Raw genomic sequence first — 15,790 nt, 5'->3', positions numbered from 1 at the left:
AGGAATTTTTGGATTATCAAGCATTTTATTAATGTTTCTGGAATCAAAGTACAGTCATAAATGTTTCCCTTGCTGTACTTAATCTGAACTAGAGAAATAGCCATCAAGAAACTTCTCCTTAAAAATGAGTTGTAACAGTTTTCATCACTTTCTTATAAAAAAAGGATTTGGAATTTAATTATTTTAAGGAAAATGAAAGAGGAGCCAAATTATTGCTTGCTTTAGTAGTGAGGGACGAGTTACTTAGTGTAGAATCCCCCCTTACAGTGCTGCAGATGTCCAGCTCCTGGCCAGATGTTGCTAGTAAAACAAGGAGAACCTCAATACTGCAGTCCTGTTCTGTTTCAGTTATGTGCTCTGGGGGAGTATCAGTGCTGTGTTGTTAGTGGAAAGAAGCAAACTTTGACTTTTTAATTCTAAAATGTCTAAAGTGGTCTTGGTAGCAGATGTCAGCCGGAGACAATCCATTTGTATTTTAGGCTTCTGTGCTGCTCTGAAGAAGATTTACCACTGTAACTATTAAAATGTTTAGTTCTGTGGTACTTAGTACATTCATAGTGGTACAAGGCTGGAACTCTTACTAGTTCCAGGGAGTTTCCCCATACCAAAAGAATACACCATATTTCAGCTGTGGGATAATTTTTCTCTTCACTATTTTGGAGGTATAATATCCTCTTTTTAATAATACATGATTTTCAAGCTAGGTGCTAGGATGTAAGTATTACTAAATTAAGCCAATAATAAAAAAGGGTTCCTATGAGTGCATCTGTTTACAGATGTATTAGGTCTAGGTGCCTAATTCACAGGAAAGTATCCTGCAGTCATTCACATGCACAAGTTACGCCCTTTCAAAGTAAAGAAGAAATTTCAAAATGTTTCTTTCTTTACAATTTGTTGTCCTAAAAATTTGTGTTTGGCAAATATTTCAATGCACAATTTTCATCTGAGGAGCCTTAATAGATAGAACCTTATTATTACAAGAGGGCACACTAAATAGCCTTGTCTAATTTAGTATCTTCAGGGTTCTTGTTGGGTGAAGAGTAAACACGGTTGAAGTATCTACTCAGTTTAGGGTGTCGTGAACAGGGCACGCAGTGCAGACTATAAATCCCAGCACCAGCAGGGCAGACACAAGGGAACTCAGTGACTTCAAGGCCAGCCAGGGGGCCATGCCCCGGGCTCAAAATTAACTGACTAATTAAGTTGACTCTAACATGACATTCATATATCATGAATGACATGAACATAGGGGGCTGATTTAAAAAAGAATATTTTATGAAATTTCAAATTAATAAAATTATTTAATGTACAGGGAGTTGTAAGAAAGTGAAGTAACTGTAACTGGGCTCTTTACAGCAGCTTAGCTAAAAAGAGTGTGTAGCTTGTTGGTAGAGTGCTTTGCCTCAAATACACATTACCTCATGATGTAGGCATGTTGACATGCACCTGCCCTGTAACCTCAGCATTTGGGAAGTAGAGGCAGGAGCATTTGAAGTTCAAGGTCATTCTGAACTACATAGGAAGTTTGAAACCAGCCTGGGCTACATGAGACCTTGTCTCAAAAGACAAGGAAAAGCAATGCCTTTTTGTCATAGGCCATTGAGGAGATAGACACAGGTTACAAAGATCTAGGTCTCTAGTTACATAACAGAGGAAGAACCCCATTCCTTAATGGCGGCTGTTTCCATTCCTGTAGACACTGAGACTCCTATACATCCTAGCTTCACACTGCCTTCCGATTAAGTAGATAATAACCAATAAAGTAGCAGATGGAAGGACATTCTGCTGTCTCTGGCTTACCTTTGCTAAAGTAAAGATGACTTCTGTGGTCTGTGGCTAGTTTTCTCACTACCAGTGCTGGAAAAATCCAGCTGTAAGACCAGGTTCATGAAATATAGGAGAGAAAATTGAGTGGCCTATAGAAATGCGATTGCTTTAATAAAGAAAGGTCAGTGGGTTGGAGCCACATCACTAACTGAAGCTAAAATCTTCTTTGCAGAATTCAAGAAATTCTAGTCTGGCCTCTTCTGGATTTGGAGTGTCTCTTTCAAGTTTGTCACAACCATTGACTTTTGGAAGTGGACGGAGCCCATCTAATGGAGTGTTAGCCACGGATAACAAGCCTTTGGGCTTCTCTTTCAGCTGCAGCTCTGCATCAGAGTCTCAGAAGGACTCAGATCTCTCCAAGAACTTGTTTTTTCAATGCATGTCCCACAATTTACCCAGCAGTAACTACTTCGGCACGGTGTCAGAGAGTGTGGCTGATGACTCCTCTAGCAGGGATTCGTTCAAACAGAGCCTCGAGAGCCTGAGCTCAGGCCTGTGTAAAGGCAGATCTGTCCTTGGTGCAGATACTCCGCCAGGCCCCAAGGCCGGCAGCTCTGTGGACCGAAAAGTGCCTGCAGAGTCCATGCCCACCCTTACTCCAGCCTTCCCACGGAGTCTCCTAAACACCCGTACCCCAGAGAATCATGAAAATCTATTTTTACAGCCCCCTAAACTATCCCGAGAAGAGCCGTCCAACCCTTTCCTGGCGTTTGTGGAGAAGGTTGAGCACAGCCCTTTCAGCAGCTTCGTGTCTCAGGCATCAGGTAGCGCTTCTGCTGCTACCACTGTCACCTCAAAGGCAACAGCCAGCTGGCCAGAGTCGCCCTCCTCTGCAGATTCTGCATCTTCAGCAAAGAAAAAACCCCTCTTTATTACAACTGACTCCTCCAAACTGGTGTCTGGGGTTCTGGGCTCGGCTCTCGGCACTGGGGGCCCGAGCCTCTCTGCCATGGGGAATGGCCGCTCCAGCTCGCCCACCCACAGCCTCACCCAACCTATTGAGATGCCTACTCTCTCCTCTAGTCCCACAGAAGAGAGGCCAACTGTGGGGCCTGGCCAGCAGGACAATCCTCTCCTCAAAACCTTCAGTACCGTCTTTGGCAGGCACTCAGGCGGCTTTCTGACCTCCCCAGCAGAGTTTGCACCGGAGAACAGAGCTCCTTTTGAAGCTGTAAAAAGGTTCTCATTGGACGAGCGAAGCTTGGCTTGTAGACAGGATTCGGACTCCAGCACCAACAGTGACCTGTCAGATCTGAGCGACTCAGAGGAGCAGCTGCAGGCCAAGAGTGGCCTGAAGGGGATTCCAGAGCACCTGATGGGGAAGCTAGGCCCCAACGGGGAACGTAGCGCCGAGCTGCTACTGGGCAAGGGCAAAGGGAAGCAGGCCCCAAAAGGCCGGCCCCGGACTGCTCCCCTGAAAGGTGATCCTGTGGGGACCGTGCATGGTCACTGCTCTAGCACAACATCAAATGCTTTGATGGAAAATTCTTAATCTCAGAATTACAAAGCCAGAGGGACTTGACATTGTTCCCCCAACCTCCCAAACCCAGTTCTGGGCAATGTTGTTTATGTGTTATCACTATAAGGGTTATCTGGCCACAAAGAAAAATTTTGATCTTATTAATTTTATTTTAAACATCAGGAACTAAGTTCTTTTGTGTATCCCATTCCTTTCTACTTCCTTTAGACCATCTTTAAATTTACTTCAGGGAGATAGGAAGAAATAGTCACTGTTCCCATAGCAACCTTTGGTAGATTTGATGAAGTAAAGAGAGTCACAGCCTCTATTTGTTCTTCCCCCAAGACATACCAGAGATCAGTAGCTATGATAGGATATTGCTCAGAGTCTGTATGATAGGATATTGCTCAGCATCTCTTTCCTTCAGGCTCTGATAGACTTTTTGTTTTGTTTTGTTTTGTTTTGTTTTGTTTTTTCAAGACAGGGTTTCTCTGTGTAGACCTGGCTGTCCTGGAACTCACTCTAGACCAGGCTGGCCTCCAACTCAGAAATCTACCTGCCTCTGCCTCCCAAGTGCTGGGATTAAAGGCTTGCGCCACCACTGCCTGGCTGCTCTGATATTCTCTATCAGAGTCCTAGAGGCTTTGGTCAAGGGAATAGCCACATCCTGACTAACCAGCCCCAGGCAGTGACTGCCTTCCTCTTCCCTGGGGTGTGGGGGTGGGGATCATATCTATACCTAGAGTTTTCACTTAGCTGGGTTACTTGATACCGTTCTCCACGGCTTGTAGATCCCAGCTGAAGCCTTTTTACTTCATGCACCCTTTTCTGGGCACATCCCCAAGTAGCACAGAGAGAAACAGCTCACATCAGGCTATGTGCCTTGTCATGTTATCGAACCTATTTATACATAGCTCTTGAGATGGCCCTCTTTCCTCCTTCCTCACAACAGTTGGCCAGTCAGTGCTGAAGGACGTGAGTAAGGTGAGGAAGTTGAAGCAGTCTGGAGAGCCCTTTCTTCAGGACGGCTCATGCATCAACGTGGCGCCTCACCTGCACAAGTGCCGCGAGTGCCGCCTGGAGAGGTACCGCAAGTTCAAAGAACAGGAGCAAGACGATTCCACTGTCGCCTGCCGCTTCTTCCACTTCCGGAGGTACTGGGTCTTTATCTGACTCGCTGCCCGGTGACTGCAGCTCTCTCAGGTCCACACATGTGTCTTGCCATCTTTCTTACCTTCCCTAACGTTTGCTCTCAGAGTCCATTTTGAGGCTCTGTTAGAGTAGTCAGTCACTTGGATTGTGAAGTGGCATGTGGCTTTGTCCTTAAAGAATATAAGTTGAACAATTTTAGCTGTAGCCTGTGCTGTCCCTGAGTTATTCTCAAGTCTGATTCCCTTGGAAGTTGTATAAGCAAGACTCGGTTTCTTTTGTGGACCCACCTGACCTTGGTGCTGAGAGAGGTGGGTGGTAAGGTTAGGACATAGTGCGAAGCTTTTCTCCTTCCTTTGTCTTTCTGTTGGTTTGATTTGGGGGTAGTGTCTTATTTGTGTTGCCAGTGTGGCCTTGAACTAGTGGACTCAAACAATCCTGCCCTTAGCCCTCAAAGTGCTGAGATTACAAGGCGTCTACCACCATACTTGATTAAGAATCTTTACTTGTTGATAAAGAGATCAAGTTACTTCTCAGTTTTTTCAACTAAGATCAAGTAAAGAAACCTAAAATTTTTATTGGTTTGACCTGAATTTCTTTATTTGGCCACTAAATGTGTCAGCAGCCATGCTCCCCTGACATACACACGCCCCTCATCGAGGAGTTCATTGGGAATGAAACTCAGATTGTCATGTGCAGTAGAAGAAGCCCTTTTACCCAATGAGCCATCTCTCTGTCTGTCCATCCCTTTACCTTTTCCTCCCAAGTCCTTAATCAGTATAGTGTCAAGACTAAGTATTGCAGGAAATAAATATTATATTTGCATTGCATTCACTGCTATAAGTAATCCACTGATGACTTGAAAACATATGTAAAAATGTATAGTTTGACTATAGTATCATCATCTGTGAGGGACTTGATTGGCTCCAGATTTTGATAGGGTCATGGGTAAGGTAGGAAGTGTGGCCTCTAACCATTTCCCCAGACCCCAAGGGACAGTTGTATCTGACTTGTGTCCTTTTTGCCTTAGGTTGGTCTTCACTCGGAAGGGGGTGCTCCGTGTGGAGGGATTTCTGAGCCCCCAGCAGAGTGACCCGGATGCCATGAACCTGTGGATCCCCTCTTCCTCCCTAGCAGAAGGGATAGACCTAGAAACCTCAAAATACATCTTGGCCAATGTTGGGGACCAGTTCTGCCAGCTTGTAATGTCTGAGAAGGAGGCCATGATGATGGTGGAACCACACCGTAAGGCGCCTTTCACTGTTCCCAGCCATCCCTCTTGCTGTCTTAATTTCCTTTTACTTAAAGGTTAGGAGGAGAAGGCATGGGCTGTGAATGAGTTAGGACTGATGAGACCTGTCTCTGTAGCAGCCTAGCAGATGTCCTGTCTCTGACAGCTGCTGAACAGAGCCTCCTCTTCACTGTGCTGTGTCTGCCACACACCTGCCGTGTGAGCTGAGATGTACTCAGCTTGCTTTGAACAAATGCATTAGTCCCAGTGTTCTGTGGTCTGTTGAGAGGCATGGTGCTATTTAATGCTTAATTTCTCACAGTAAGATACCATACTATTTCCATACAAGGGAAACCTATACCGTGAATTTATACTTTACATTTCAAGAGATAACTTTACTTTTCTTCTGTCAAGTTCTCTGTAAAGATTGTATACTGCCTGTGTTATTTTTTGAGATAGGGTCTCAGACTTGTTATATATATCTAAGATTGACCTTTTCCTGCCTCTATCTTCAAAATGTAGGAATTACAACCCAACTGTTATTTTTTTTTTAATTGATAACATGTACCATTAACTTCCTAGGAATTAATTGGCACTAGTAACTTTTTCACCTACTGTTATTACACCCCCCCCCCAACGACACTCAGTGTTCTATATATTTGTTTCTCTTACAATTGTAGAAACATAGACTTGTTTGTTTTTTTTTTTTAAGTTTTTATCAATGGACCAAATGCTACAAGTAGCAGTCAGTAAAATGGGTCCCGTGATATTGGTCACAGTCACCACCTAAAGTGTTCTTTTCTCTCCAGAGAAAGTAGCATGGAAGCGAGCAGTGCGTGGTGTTCGGGAGATGTGTGATGTGTGTGAGACAACTCTCTTCAACATCCACTGGGTTTGTCGAAAATGTGGATTTGGGGTCTGCCTTGACTGTTACCGGCTCAGGAAAAGCCGTCCAAGGAGTGGTAAGTAATCCTGTCTGTCTCAGGTAATGCTAAACGTGACAGGAAGGCATATATTTATAAGCTTTGGGAGTAGAATCAGGAGAGGGCTTATGTCCCTCTGAAGCTGCTTAGCTTCATTTGTCTTGGTTGTAACTTTTTTTTTTTTAGACATATAACATCTTATTTTAAAGATTAGTTTTTATTATTTTTTAATTTCGTGACTGTGTCTGTCTGCGGGTGTATGTGTACAGGTGAACACAGGTTTTAACAGAGGCTAGAAGAAGGTATGGCTTCCCCTAGAGCTGGAGTTACCGATAGTTTTGAGCAGACTGATATGGGTACTAGGAACCAAACTGGGATCCTTTGCAAGAGCAGTATATATTGTTGACTTGAGCCATTATTCCAGCCCCTGTTGTAATGTCTTACTGTTGCCAATGTTCAGCCCAGTTGTGAAGCCTAAAAGCAAGGGTTATTCTACTAGGCAAGTGTTCTACAACTGAGCTAAATCTTCAGCCCACCTTTTCCTTTAAAAAAAAAAAAAAGATTTAGTAAGTCAGGCATGGTGACACATGCCTTTAATCCATACACTCAGACACAGGCAAGTGGACTTCTGTGAGTTCAAGGTCAGCCTGGTATACATAGTGAGTTCTAGGACAGCCAGGGCTACACAGAGACTAAGAGGAATGAGTACAGTGCTCCCAGAAGCCACAAAAGAAAGTCTGCCTGGGTAGATGGCACATGCCTTTAATCTTAGCACTTGAGGCTAGAGGCAGAAGGGTCTCTGTGAGTTCAAGGCCAGCCTGGTCTATATAGCAAGTTCTAGGACAGCCACAGCTTTATAGAGATTTGTCTCAAAAAAGCAAACAAGTAAAAAGTAAAATCAAAAAGCTAAGACATCAGATTCCTGGCCTGAAGTTCCAGCTGTACTAGACTGCCTGGTGTGGGTACTGTGAGCTAAAATTGCCATACAGAGCGGTATGTGCTGGGCCAGTGGCCGCCCACCCCACGGCCGTCAGTTAACTGTCTTCCTTGTGGTTTTCAAACATACCTTTTAAAAATGTATAATGCAGTAGTTTAACCTATAAAACCCTAGCAAATCTTGTCCTCATTAGCTGTTGCTACTGTGGCTTCCTTGCCCTGGCCTTTTGTTCTTGCTAATTAATTTCTGTCTCTATAGACTTAAATATTCTATTCATGTCATGTAGATGGAATCGTAGTATTTGGTCTTTTTTGACTGGCTTCATAATGCTTTATACTCAGGTTTGTCTATATCAGCTGATTTCTTTCTACTCTCTGGTGAAGTTCTAGTGTGTGTATCATGTACGTCTGGGTGACATTCATTTTGGCTGTGTGGACACTACCACTGTGTGCCAGTTTCTGTGTGGATATGTGCTTGTCACTCTCTTGGTTCTATACCTAGGAGTGCAATTTCTGGGTCAAGCCAGGTATAGTAAACATTTGTAATCCCAGCACTTGGAAGATAGAGGAAGGAGGATATAGAGATTATTTAGCAATGACCTCAGCTGTGTAGTAAGTTTACAGTCTCGGTGACAGGAGACCTCATCTTAAAACAAATAAGCAAAAAAAAAAGACAGGTGGGCATACAGTAATTCTCTATTTAACTTTCTGTGGACCTGATGTTGTGGCACACAGCTGTGAGTGGGGCTCAGGCCTGAGGCAACGGACTTGCTTGAGTGCAGAATGTTGAGACCAGCGAGGGCAACAGATGGAGCCCTCCATCTGCAAAACTAATGACTAGATGAAATAATAACCTTTTTGGTGTCCCATATAAGCAAAGCTGGCCTCAAACTCTGCCTAACAGGATGACTGTGATACTAAGCTTCCTGCTTCTGCCTCTCGGGCTGGCATCACAGGTGCATGTCACCATCCCTGGCTAAATAAAGGTTTTGTGAGGAACTTCCAGAGTATACTCCAAAGTGCCTTACAGTTTTATAATCCCAGCTACAACCTGTGGGTTGGGTTTTTTTTTCTACATGACTAATGATGTTGCATATCTTTTTAGGTCTTACTGTCCATCTGTTTGGCTTTGTTTACAGATACATACTCAAATTATTTGTTTCCCATGGTTCCTTCTTCGGAGATCCAGTATAACAGTTGGGTATCTGTGTTGTTTGGTCGTAGTTTTAGTTTTTGTTAAAATGGTCACCCTTCATAGGCAATGCCAGTGTCAAACTCACCATCTTCCTTTCTGTACCCCCTGAGTATTCTGAACAGGGAAATTGTGGGTTTCTATCACCACACTTGATCTGGTATTATGGTGGTGGCGGTAGGACTGGTAGATTTTATGTATTTATTTATTTATTTATTTATTTATTTATTTATTTATTTATTTATTTATTTTGGTTGGTGGTTTTGTTTTGTTTTTTGGCCTAATAAGTGTGGGATATTTAATTGCTTAAGCAATTAAAACTTGAAAATTTGCACCCATATCAGTGTACACCAACTGTGGTATCTTGGGCCAGTGACTTAATCCCTCTAAGCCTCAGTTTCTATTTCTATAAAACACAATATTATTAGCAACATTGTTGTAGATAATTAAATGACCTGTATCTAAAGTGCTTACACAGGAATGACACCTTCTAAGCATAGCATAAAATTAACAGTCAGCCTTTCTACCCTGACTGTAGGAATTGCTTTTCTGTCATAAACAGAAAGAAACAGTAAGTATTTAAAACTCTGATTTTCCTGAGTTTGCAGCAGGCAACTATGACCTCAGAGAAATGAAAGAAGCAAGCTGGTTTCTACAGTGCCCTGTGCACTGCCTCGGAGCAGCTTCCAGCAGCACAGAGGAGACCAAATCAGCTTGGCAGCCCCAGTGGGCTGAGTCAGAGCAAAGCCCAGATAGATACCTGGAAAGAGCCACACACAGCGCTGCAGAGGCCCAGCTCTCTGTGTAGCAGGTCACATGAGTATTAGATCAGATTCCCTTCAGTGAATAATTGGCGAGTAATTTTCAGAATTCATAATTTTAGAAAAAAATCTTTCTTTTTTTCTTTTTCTTCCCACCCCCACCCCACAAAACAGGGTTTCTCTGTCAGCCCTGACTGTCCTAGACCTCACTCTGTAGACATGGCTGGCCTTGAACTCACGGAGATCTGTCTGCTCTGCCTCCTGAGTGCTGGGTGGGATTCAAGGCTTGCACCACCATGCCTGAGGTCAGAATCACAACTTTAAAGAGATGTTTGGCCTCCCAGCACTTAGGAAGCAAAGGCAGGTGGATCTTTATGAGTTAAAGGCCAGTCTACTATACATATCAAGTTCCAGGACAGCCAGGCCTATATAATAAAGATAGTACTTCAAAAAGAATAAAAATAAAAACAGCAACAAAAAGTGATGCTTGTTAGAGTCCAGAAGGATCACATCTGAATTATGGGTTTAGTATTAAAATCTTCTTTAATTGGGGGCTGGAGAATAGCCTAGTGGGTGGCCCAGGTTTTGTTCCCAGTACCCATATGTCTGTCTGTAACTTCAGTTTCAGGCGATCTTAACCATCTTCTAGCCTCCATTAGCCTAGGCACACATGTGGTGCACATACATACATGCAGGCAAATGACCTATATGTGTGAAATAAAATCTCTAGAACTGCCATTGAGAATTGTAGAGCAAACTTTAGAAGACACAAACTGGGGGGATGGGATGAGAGTTTTTTCATAGAGCAACTGGGAAGGGGATAACATCTGAAATGTAAACAAATAAAATAACCAATTTAAAAAAAAAAGACGCAAACTGATTGCTGACTTGCACTAATAATGTTAACAGTATTCAAGGATTTAAAAACAAAAAACAGGGGGCTGGAGAGATGGCTCAGTGGATAAGAGCACTGGCTGCTCTTCCAAAGGTCCTGAGTTCAATTCCCAGCAACCACATGGTGGCTCACAAGCATCTGTAAAGGGATCTGACGCCCTCTTCTGGTTTGTCTGGAAACAGCTACAGTGTACTCATATAAATAAAATAAATCTTTAAAAAAAAAAAAAAAAACAGTATCCAGACACATAGCGACAGACCTCTGCATTCAATCAACAAAGTCAAGAATAAAGGGGAAGAGAAAACGGCAGAGATGAGCTATGACCAATAGCTCAAAATGACAAAAGAGAAAATGGCTAAAAATGGTGAGGATGTTGACACTTGTCTAAGTGACACACCCAATATGAACTGGAGATCTAATAGTTGAAGATAGACTGTGTTAAGTTAAAAGTTAGTATTGCTAACCCTAGAACAAGTCCCAAAAAAACCAAAGCTGTGGGAGCTGGAGAAATGACTTATTGTCTAAGCAGTTTCCCTTCCGCATCCATTCAGGCTGCTCACAGCCAACTTTAGCTTTAGATCCATGGGCCCCGATGCCCTCTTCTGACACAGCAGGCACCTTACACATACAGCATTCATTCACAGACACACTTTACATCTGGCAGCCAACACCTGCAATCCTAACACTGAGGAGAAGAAAGCAGGAGGATCCAGAGTTCAGAGCTTTCGCTGCTTAGCAAGTCTGCCACCAACTGAACACGAGAACCTATCCAACACAACACAACAACAGTGCTGGCCAACATCAAAGGAGGGTATCAAGTGCAGAGTTCCAGTTTGTAGAAGGAAAGGATTATTCTTTGTCATGACTGATTTGAAGAAACATGAAGTATTTACTTTAGATAGTTGGTTTATTTTTTATAATGTATAGCACAGTAGAGCAGATCATATTTTTAGAGGTTTTTTGTTTGTTTGTTTGTTTGTTTGGGTTTTTTTTTTTTTTCGGATTTGGTTTTTTCAAGACAGGGTTTCTCTGTATAGCCCTGGCTTTCCTGGAACTCACTCTATAGACCAAGCTGGCCTCGAACTCAGAAATCCACCTGCCTCTGCCTCCCAGAGTGCTGGGATTACAGGCGTGCGCCACCACTGCCCAGCATATTTTTAGTTTTTTAAGTAAGCTTTTGCTTTCATTGGCCATGAGAAAATTTGCAGTTCTAAAACTTCTACTCACTGAAAGAGATCCATCTGTGATCCCATAAAATCAGAAATTAATTTTTGTTTCAGAGACAGAAGAAATGGGCGATGAAGAAGTTTTCTCCTGGCTAAAGTGTGCAAAGGGGCAGTCCCACGAACCAGAAAACCTCATGCCTACACAGATCATCCCTGGCACAGGTAAATACATTTCTGTTATGAGATTTGATGGAAAAGTTTGTTTATTCTTTTGACTTTAAAGTGCTGCATTTTAAACTGTCAGCCTTTCACGTGCTAGGCCAGCACTTCTATCACGAGCTACAGCCCAGCCTTAGTATACTGATTTGCTGTGGGGTGGTGGTGGCTGTGTGTGTATGTAGGGGCAGGGTTAGTGTGCATGTGGGGGGCAGGGTGTACACACGTGTTTGAGACACAATGTCACTTTGTAACCGTGGCTGGCCTGAAACTCAAAATGTAAAACCAGGCAGGCCTCAACTCATAAAGAATCACTTGACTGCTGGTTTTGTTTGTTTATTTACTGTGCTGTGGGGTGTTAGTTTGAATGTGTGTAGGGTACCAGACCCCAGGAACTGAAATTACAAAGGGTTGAAAGCCACAGTGTAGGTTCTGGGAATTGGGAATTGGTCCCTTTCACTGTAGAAGCAGTCAATGCTTTCTGACCTCTGGGCTCTCCTCAGCACCATTGTTGTGACTTTTTTCCCTTAACTTTTTAAAGATTTATTTTTATTTCATATTATTTATTTCTATGTGGTACATCTGTGTGCCGATAGCTTTGGAATTTAGAAGGGGACTTGAGATGCCCTGGGGCTGACATAAACTCTGGAAACCGAACTTCTGTACCCTAGAAGAGGAAGAAGCACTCTTTTTTTATTATTTTTTTAAGATTTTATTTACTTTATGTATATGAGCACACTGTAGCTATCTTCAGACACATCAGAAGAGGGCAACAGATCTCATTACAGGTGGTTGTGAGCCACCGTGTGGTTTCTGGGAGCTGAACGCAGGACCTCTGGAAGAGCGGCCGGTGCTCCTGAAGCTGGGCCATCTCTCCAGCCCAGAAGAAGCACTCTTGACTGATTCACTTCTCTGGGCCTTGTTTTAGCCTCAAAAGCATAGAGTGACCTGGAACTCACTATGTCGCTAAGCTTGAATTTAGGATGCTCTTGCCGCCAGCTCCCACATATTGATTGCAGGTGTGTCCCACCATCACACTCTGTTGTCTACAGGCTGGGACAGCCTCAGGGCTTCATGCGAGCTAGGCAAGTGCTCTGACAACCGAGAGCTCACAGGAAGTGGGTTTACATAGTATAAGCAGGCCTTGAACTTGGGACAGGGAAGTGATTAGCTGGACCAAAGTGAAAGAAAGCAGTCACTAGCTCACTTTTCTCATTGCTGTGACAAAATATCCAGGAAAAATCACTTCAGGGTTGTGTTCAAAGACAGGATTCAGAAATGAAATGTTTGTCTTCCTGCTTTTCTCTTTTTAGTCAGTTTTGGGCTTCTGAGGATGGGTCTTTCCTCTTCATTTAAACGTTTTTGGAAATATGCCTCAGACACCCAGAGCTGTGTTACCATAGTTACTAAGTTCAGTCAAGCTGACTGAAGCATCACTCTAGGTGTTAGGACTTCTGGGTTCAGGGTTATAAGATGTAACTAGAGCACTGGCAGCTCTCAGAAGACCTAGGTTCATTTCCTCACTCACACAGGACAACTCACAATCACCTGTAACTCTAGTTCCAGGGCGTCCAGTTACCTCTTTGGTCTCCAGTGTGTGGGCATTCAAGCAAAGTAACATCACAGACTAATATGTTTGCCGGGCGTGGTGGCATATGCCTTCAATCCCAGTACTCAGGAGGCAGAGGTAGGAAGATCTCTGAGTTCAAAGATAGCCTGGTCTGTGGAATGAGTTTTGGGCAGCCAGGGTTATACAGAGAAGCCCTGTCTCAATAATAATACTTTTTTTGTTGGATTTTTTTTGGGGGGGGGGGGTTTAGAGACAGGATTTCTCTGTATAGCCCTGGCTGTTCTGGAACTCACTCTGTAGACCAGGCTGGTTCAGAAATCCACCTGCCTCTGCCTCCCAGAGTGCTGGGATTACAGGCGTGCACCACCTCCGCCTGGCAATAATACTTTTTAAAATGTATGATTTTAAAAAACACCACGAACTGAGAACTGCCATGATGCTTCAGCACTGCCATGCTAGTCTGTAGGGCGCTGAGGTCGCCAGGAGGCAGCAATGGCTGGAAGCTGGCCTAGGCTCCCACAGTGAACTCCAGGCTAAGCAAAGGATCATAAAAACATCTAGCTTCTGGGGATGGGAATTTAGCAGAGTGCAAGGCCCTGGGTTTGGCTCTCAGCTGCCTGGGGATGGAGGATATCTAGCTCAGCCCAGCCAAACCCTCGGGTCCAGCTCAGCCTTACCAGACCCTCGGGTCCCTGAAGATAGAAGGCAGACCCTGACCTGACAGAGGGAAGGAAAGGCTGTGTGTGTTGGGTCATAGTCCCAGATCTCTGGGCCTACAGGTCCTGGTCTCAAAACAGAGCGAGTGTCCATTGATGCTTACCGTCTCTTCTTCTCCTTAGCACTTTACAATATTGGAGACATGGTACATGCTGCCCGGGGGAAGTGGGGGATCAAAGCAAACTGCCCTTGTATAAGTCGGCAAAGCAAATCTGTGTTGAGACCTGCTGTCACCAATGGGATATCACAGGTAAGATGTGTGGGCCACAACTAAGAGAGGCTTTTTTCCTTCCTTCCTTCCTTGCTTCTTCCTCCCTTCCTCCTCCTCTTCCTCCTTCTTCTTCTACTTTGTGTTCTTTTTACATTTTTATGTTATTTAAGAACTAATTAATCCCAGAAGGGGCAACACTGGGGTAAAAGGGTAAAAGTGCAGGGAATCCCAACCACGATTGAGTGTGTATGAAAGTGCCATAGAGAATTGGTACCTTGTGTACCAACTAAAATGAACATTAATGCTTTCAATTTAAAAGGACAAAAATTCAACTTCTCAAGATTCTGAGGTGAAAGAATTGTTAGTTTTGAGGCCCCTATGGGCAACATATCAAGATTATATCTCAAAAGCAAAACAAGTAAAAACTTGCAGTCCACAGCTTACATTTGAAACTCTCTTTGTACCACTAACATGGGATAGATTACTAAAAACCTGCACGTTGATGCTAAGAGCTCTGGAGATGTGTCTTCAGTAGCGTCAGTGTGCTGACACCCCATTATAGATGGTTGTGGGTGCTGGAAATTTAACCCAGGATTTCGGGAAGAACAACCAATGCTCTTAACTAGAGTTGTCTCTCCAGCCCCATAGGATTAACTTTAATCACTAAGTTCCTGTTGTAGAAGTCCTTTAAGACATTCTTTAAATTACAAATTCTGAGTCTTATTCTCTTGGTTTTCTACAAGAGCCTTGCATAAACGGCTGGCACATTGTAGACTTAATGTCTATGGATTACAGAACGCATGAAGTAACATTGAGACAGCCCCAGTTATTCTCCCAGACCTATGTAGTGTGAGCAGCCATTGTAGTCCTGGTCAGTGCCCACTGCAGCCCTCCTCACTGGCACTCTAACCCCCCCTCTCCCTCCCTCCCTCCCTCCTTCCTTGCTTTAGCTTCCCAGTGTAACCCCTAGTGCCTCTTCTGGAAACGAAACTACCTTCTCAAGCGGAGGCGGAACTGCAGCGATAACAAATCCAGAGCCGGACCAAGTTCCCAAAGGTGCTGGCCCTGACGGCAGACCTGAGGAGCCCCTAAAAGCAGAAGGTTCTGCATCAAATAGCAATAGTGAACTAAAAGCCATCAGGCCCCCGTGCCCTGACACAGCCCCTCCTTCCTCTGCTCTGCATTGGTTGGCGGACTTAGCAACTCAGAAGGCTAAAGAAGAAACAAAAGGTGAGAGGAGCTGCCTGTGTCCCAGCTGTGGGAAGGGTGTTGGGTGATTCTATGGTTTTTCAAACTGACACATTACCGTACATGCTTAGAGAGGTGCTGCTTGCCTTCTCTGGTTGATAGCACAGTGTGAGGGCTTCTTTTACAATTGTTTTTGGTTGGTTGGATGGTTGGTTGGTTGGTTGGATGGATGGATGGATGGATGGATGGATGGTTGGATGGATGGTTGGTTGGATGTTTTAAAAGTGGAGTGTTGTTGGGTCCTTACCTGGACCTCCTTAGTCAGAATTGAGACAGTGCGTGAGCTTCC

General features: G+C 43.9%; 1 protein-coding gene across 4 annotated transcripts in view; it reads left to right on the top strand.

The window, feature by feature from the left end:
- The window catches only part of Kdm3b (lysine demethylase 3B), a 56,156-nt gene that overhangs the window by 26,742 nt on the left and 13,624 nt on the right, over nucleotides 1–15,790 (top strand). For 2 of the 4 annotated variants that reach the window (XM_052201350.1, XM_052201348.1), the window contains 8 exons: nucleotides 2,000–3,248; nucleotides 4,239–4,440; nucleotides 5,466–5,680; nucleotides 6,476–6,628; nucleotides 8,665–8,721; nucleotides 11,654–11,761; nucleotides 14,165–14,292; nucleotides 15,204–15,483. In XM_052201350.1, coding sequence (XP_052057310.1) covers nucleotides 2,000–3,248; nucleotides 4,239–4,440; nucleotides 5,466–5,680; nucleotides 6,476–6,628; nucleotides 8,665–8,721; nucleotides 11,654–11,761; nucleotides 14,165–14,292; nucleotides 15,204–15,483 — 2,392 coding nt within the window. The remainder of the gene's footprint in view (nucleotides 1–1,999; nucleotides 3,249–4,238; nucleotides 4,441–5,465; nucleotides 5,681–6,475; nucleotides 6,629–8,664; nucleotides 8,722–11,653; nucleotides 11,762–14,164; nucleotides 14,293–15,203; nucleotides 15,484–15,790) is intronic. The other 2 variants (XM_052201351.1, XM_052201349.1) reach the window with 1 other exon arrangement.

This window comes from Apodemus sylvaticus, chromosome 13, assembly GCF_947179515.1.
Source record: "Apodemus sylvaticus chromosome 13, mApoSyl1.1, whole genome shotgun sequence".
Taxonomy (NCBI): domain Eukaryota; kingdom Metazoa; phylum Chordata; class Mammalia; order Rodentia; family Muridae; genus Apodemus; species Apodemus sylvaticus.
This window is presented reverse-complemented; position numbering and strand designations above follow the sequence as displayed.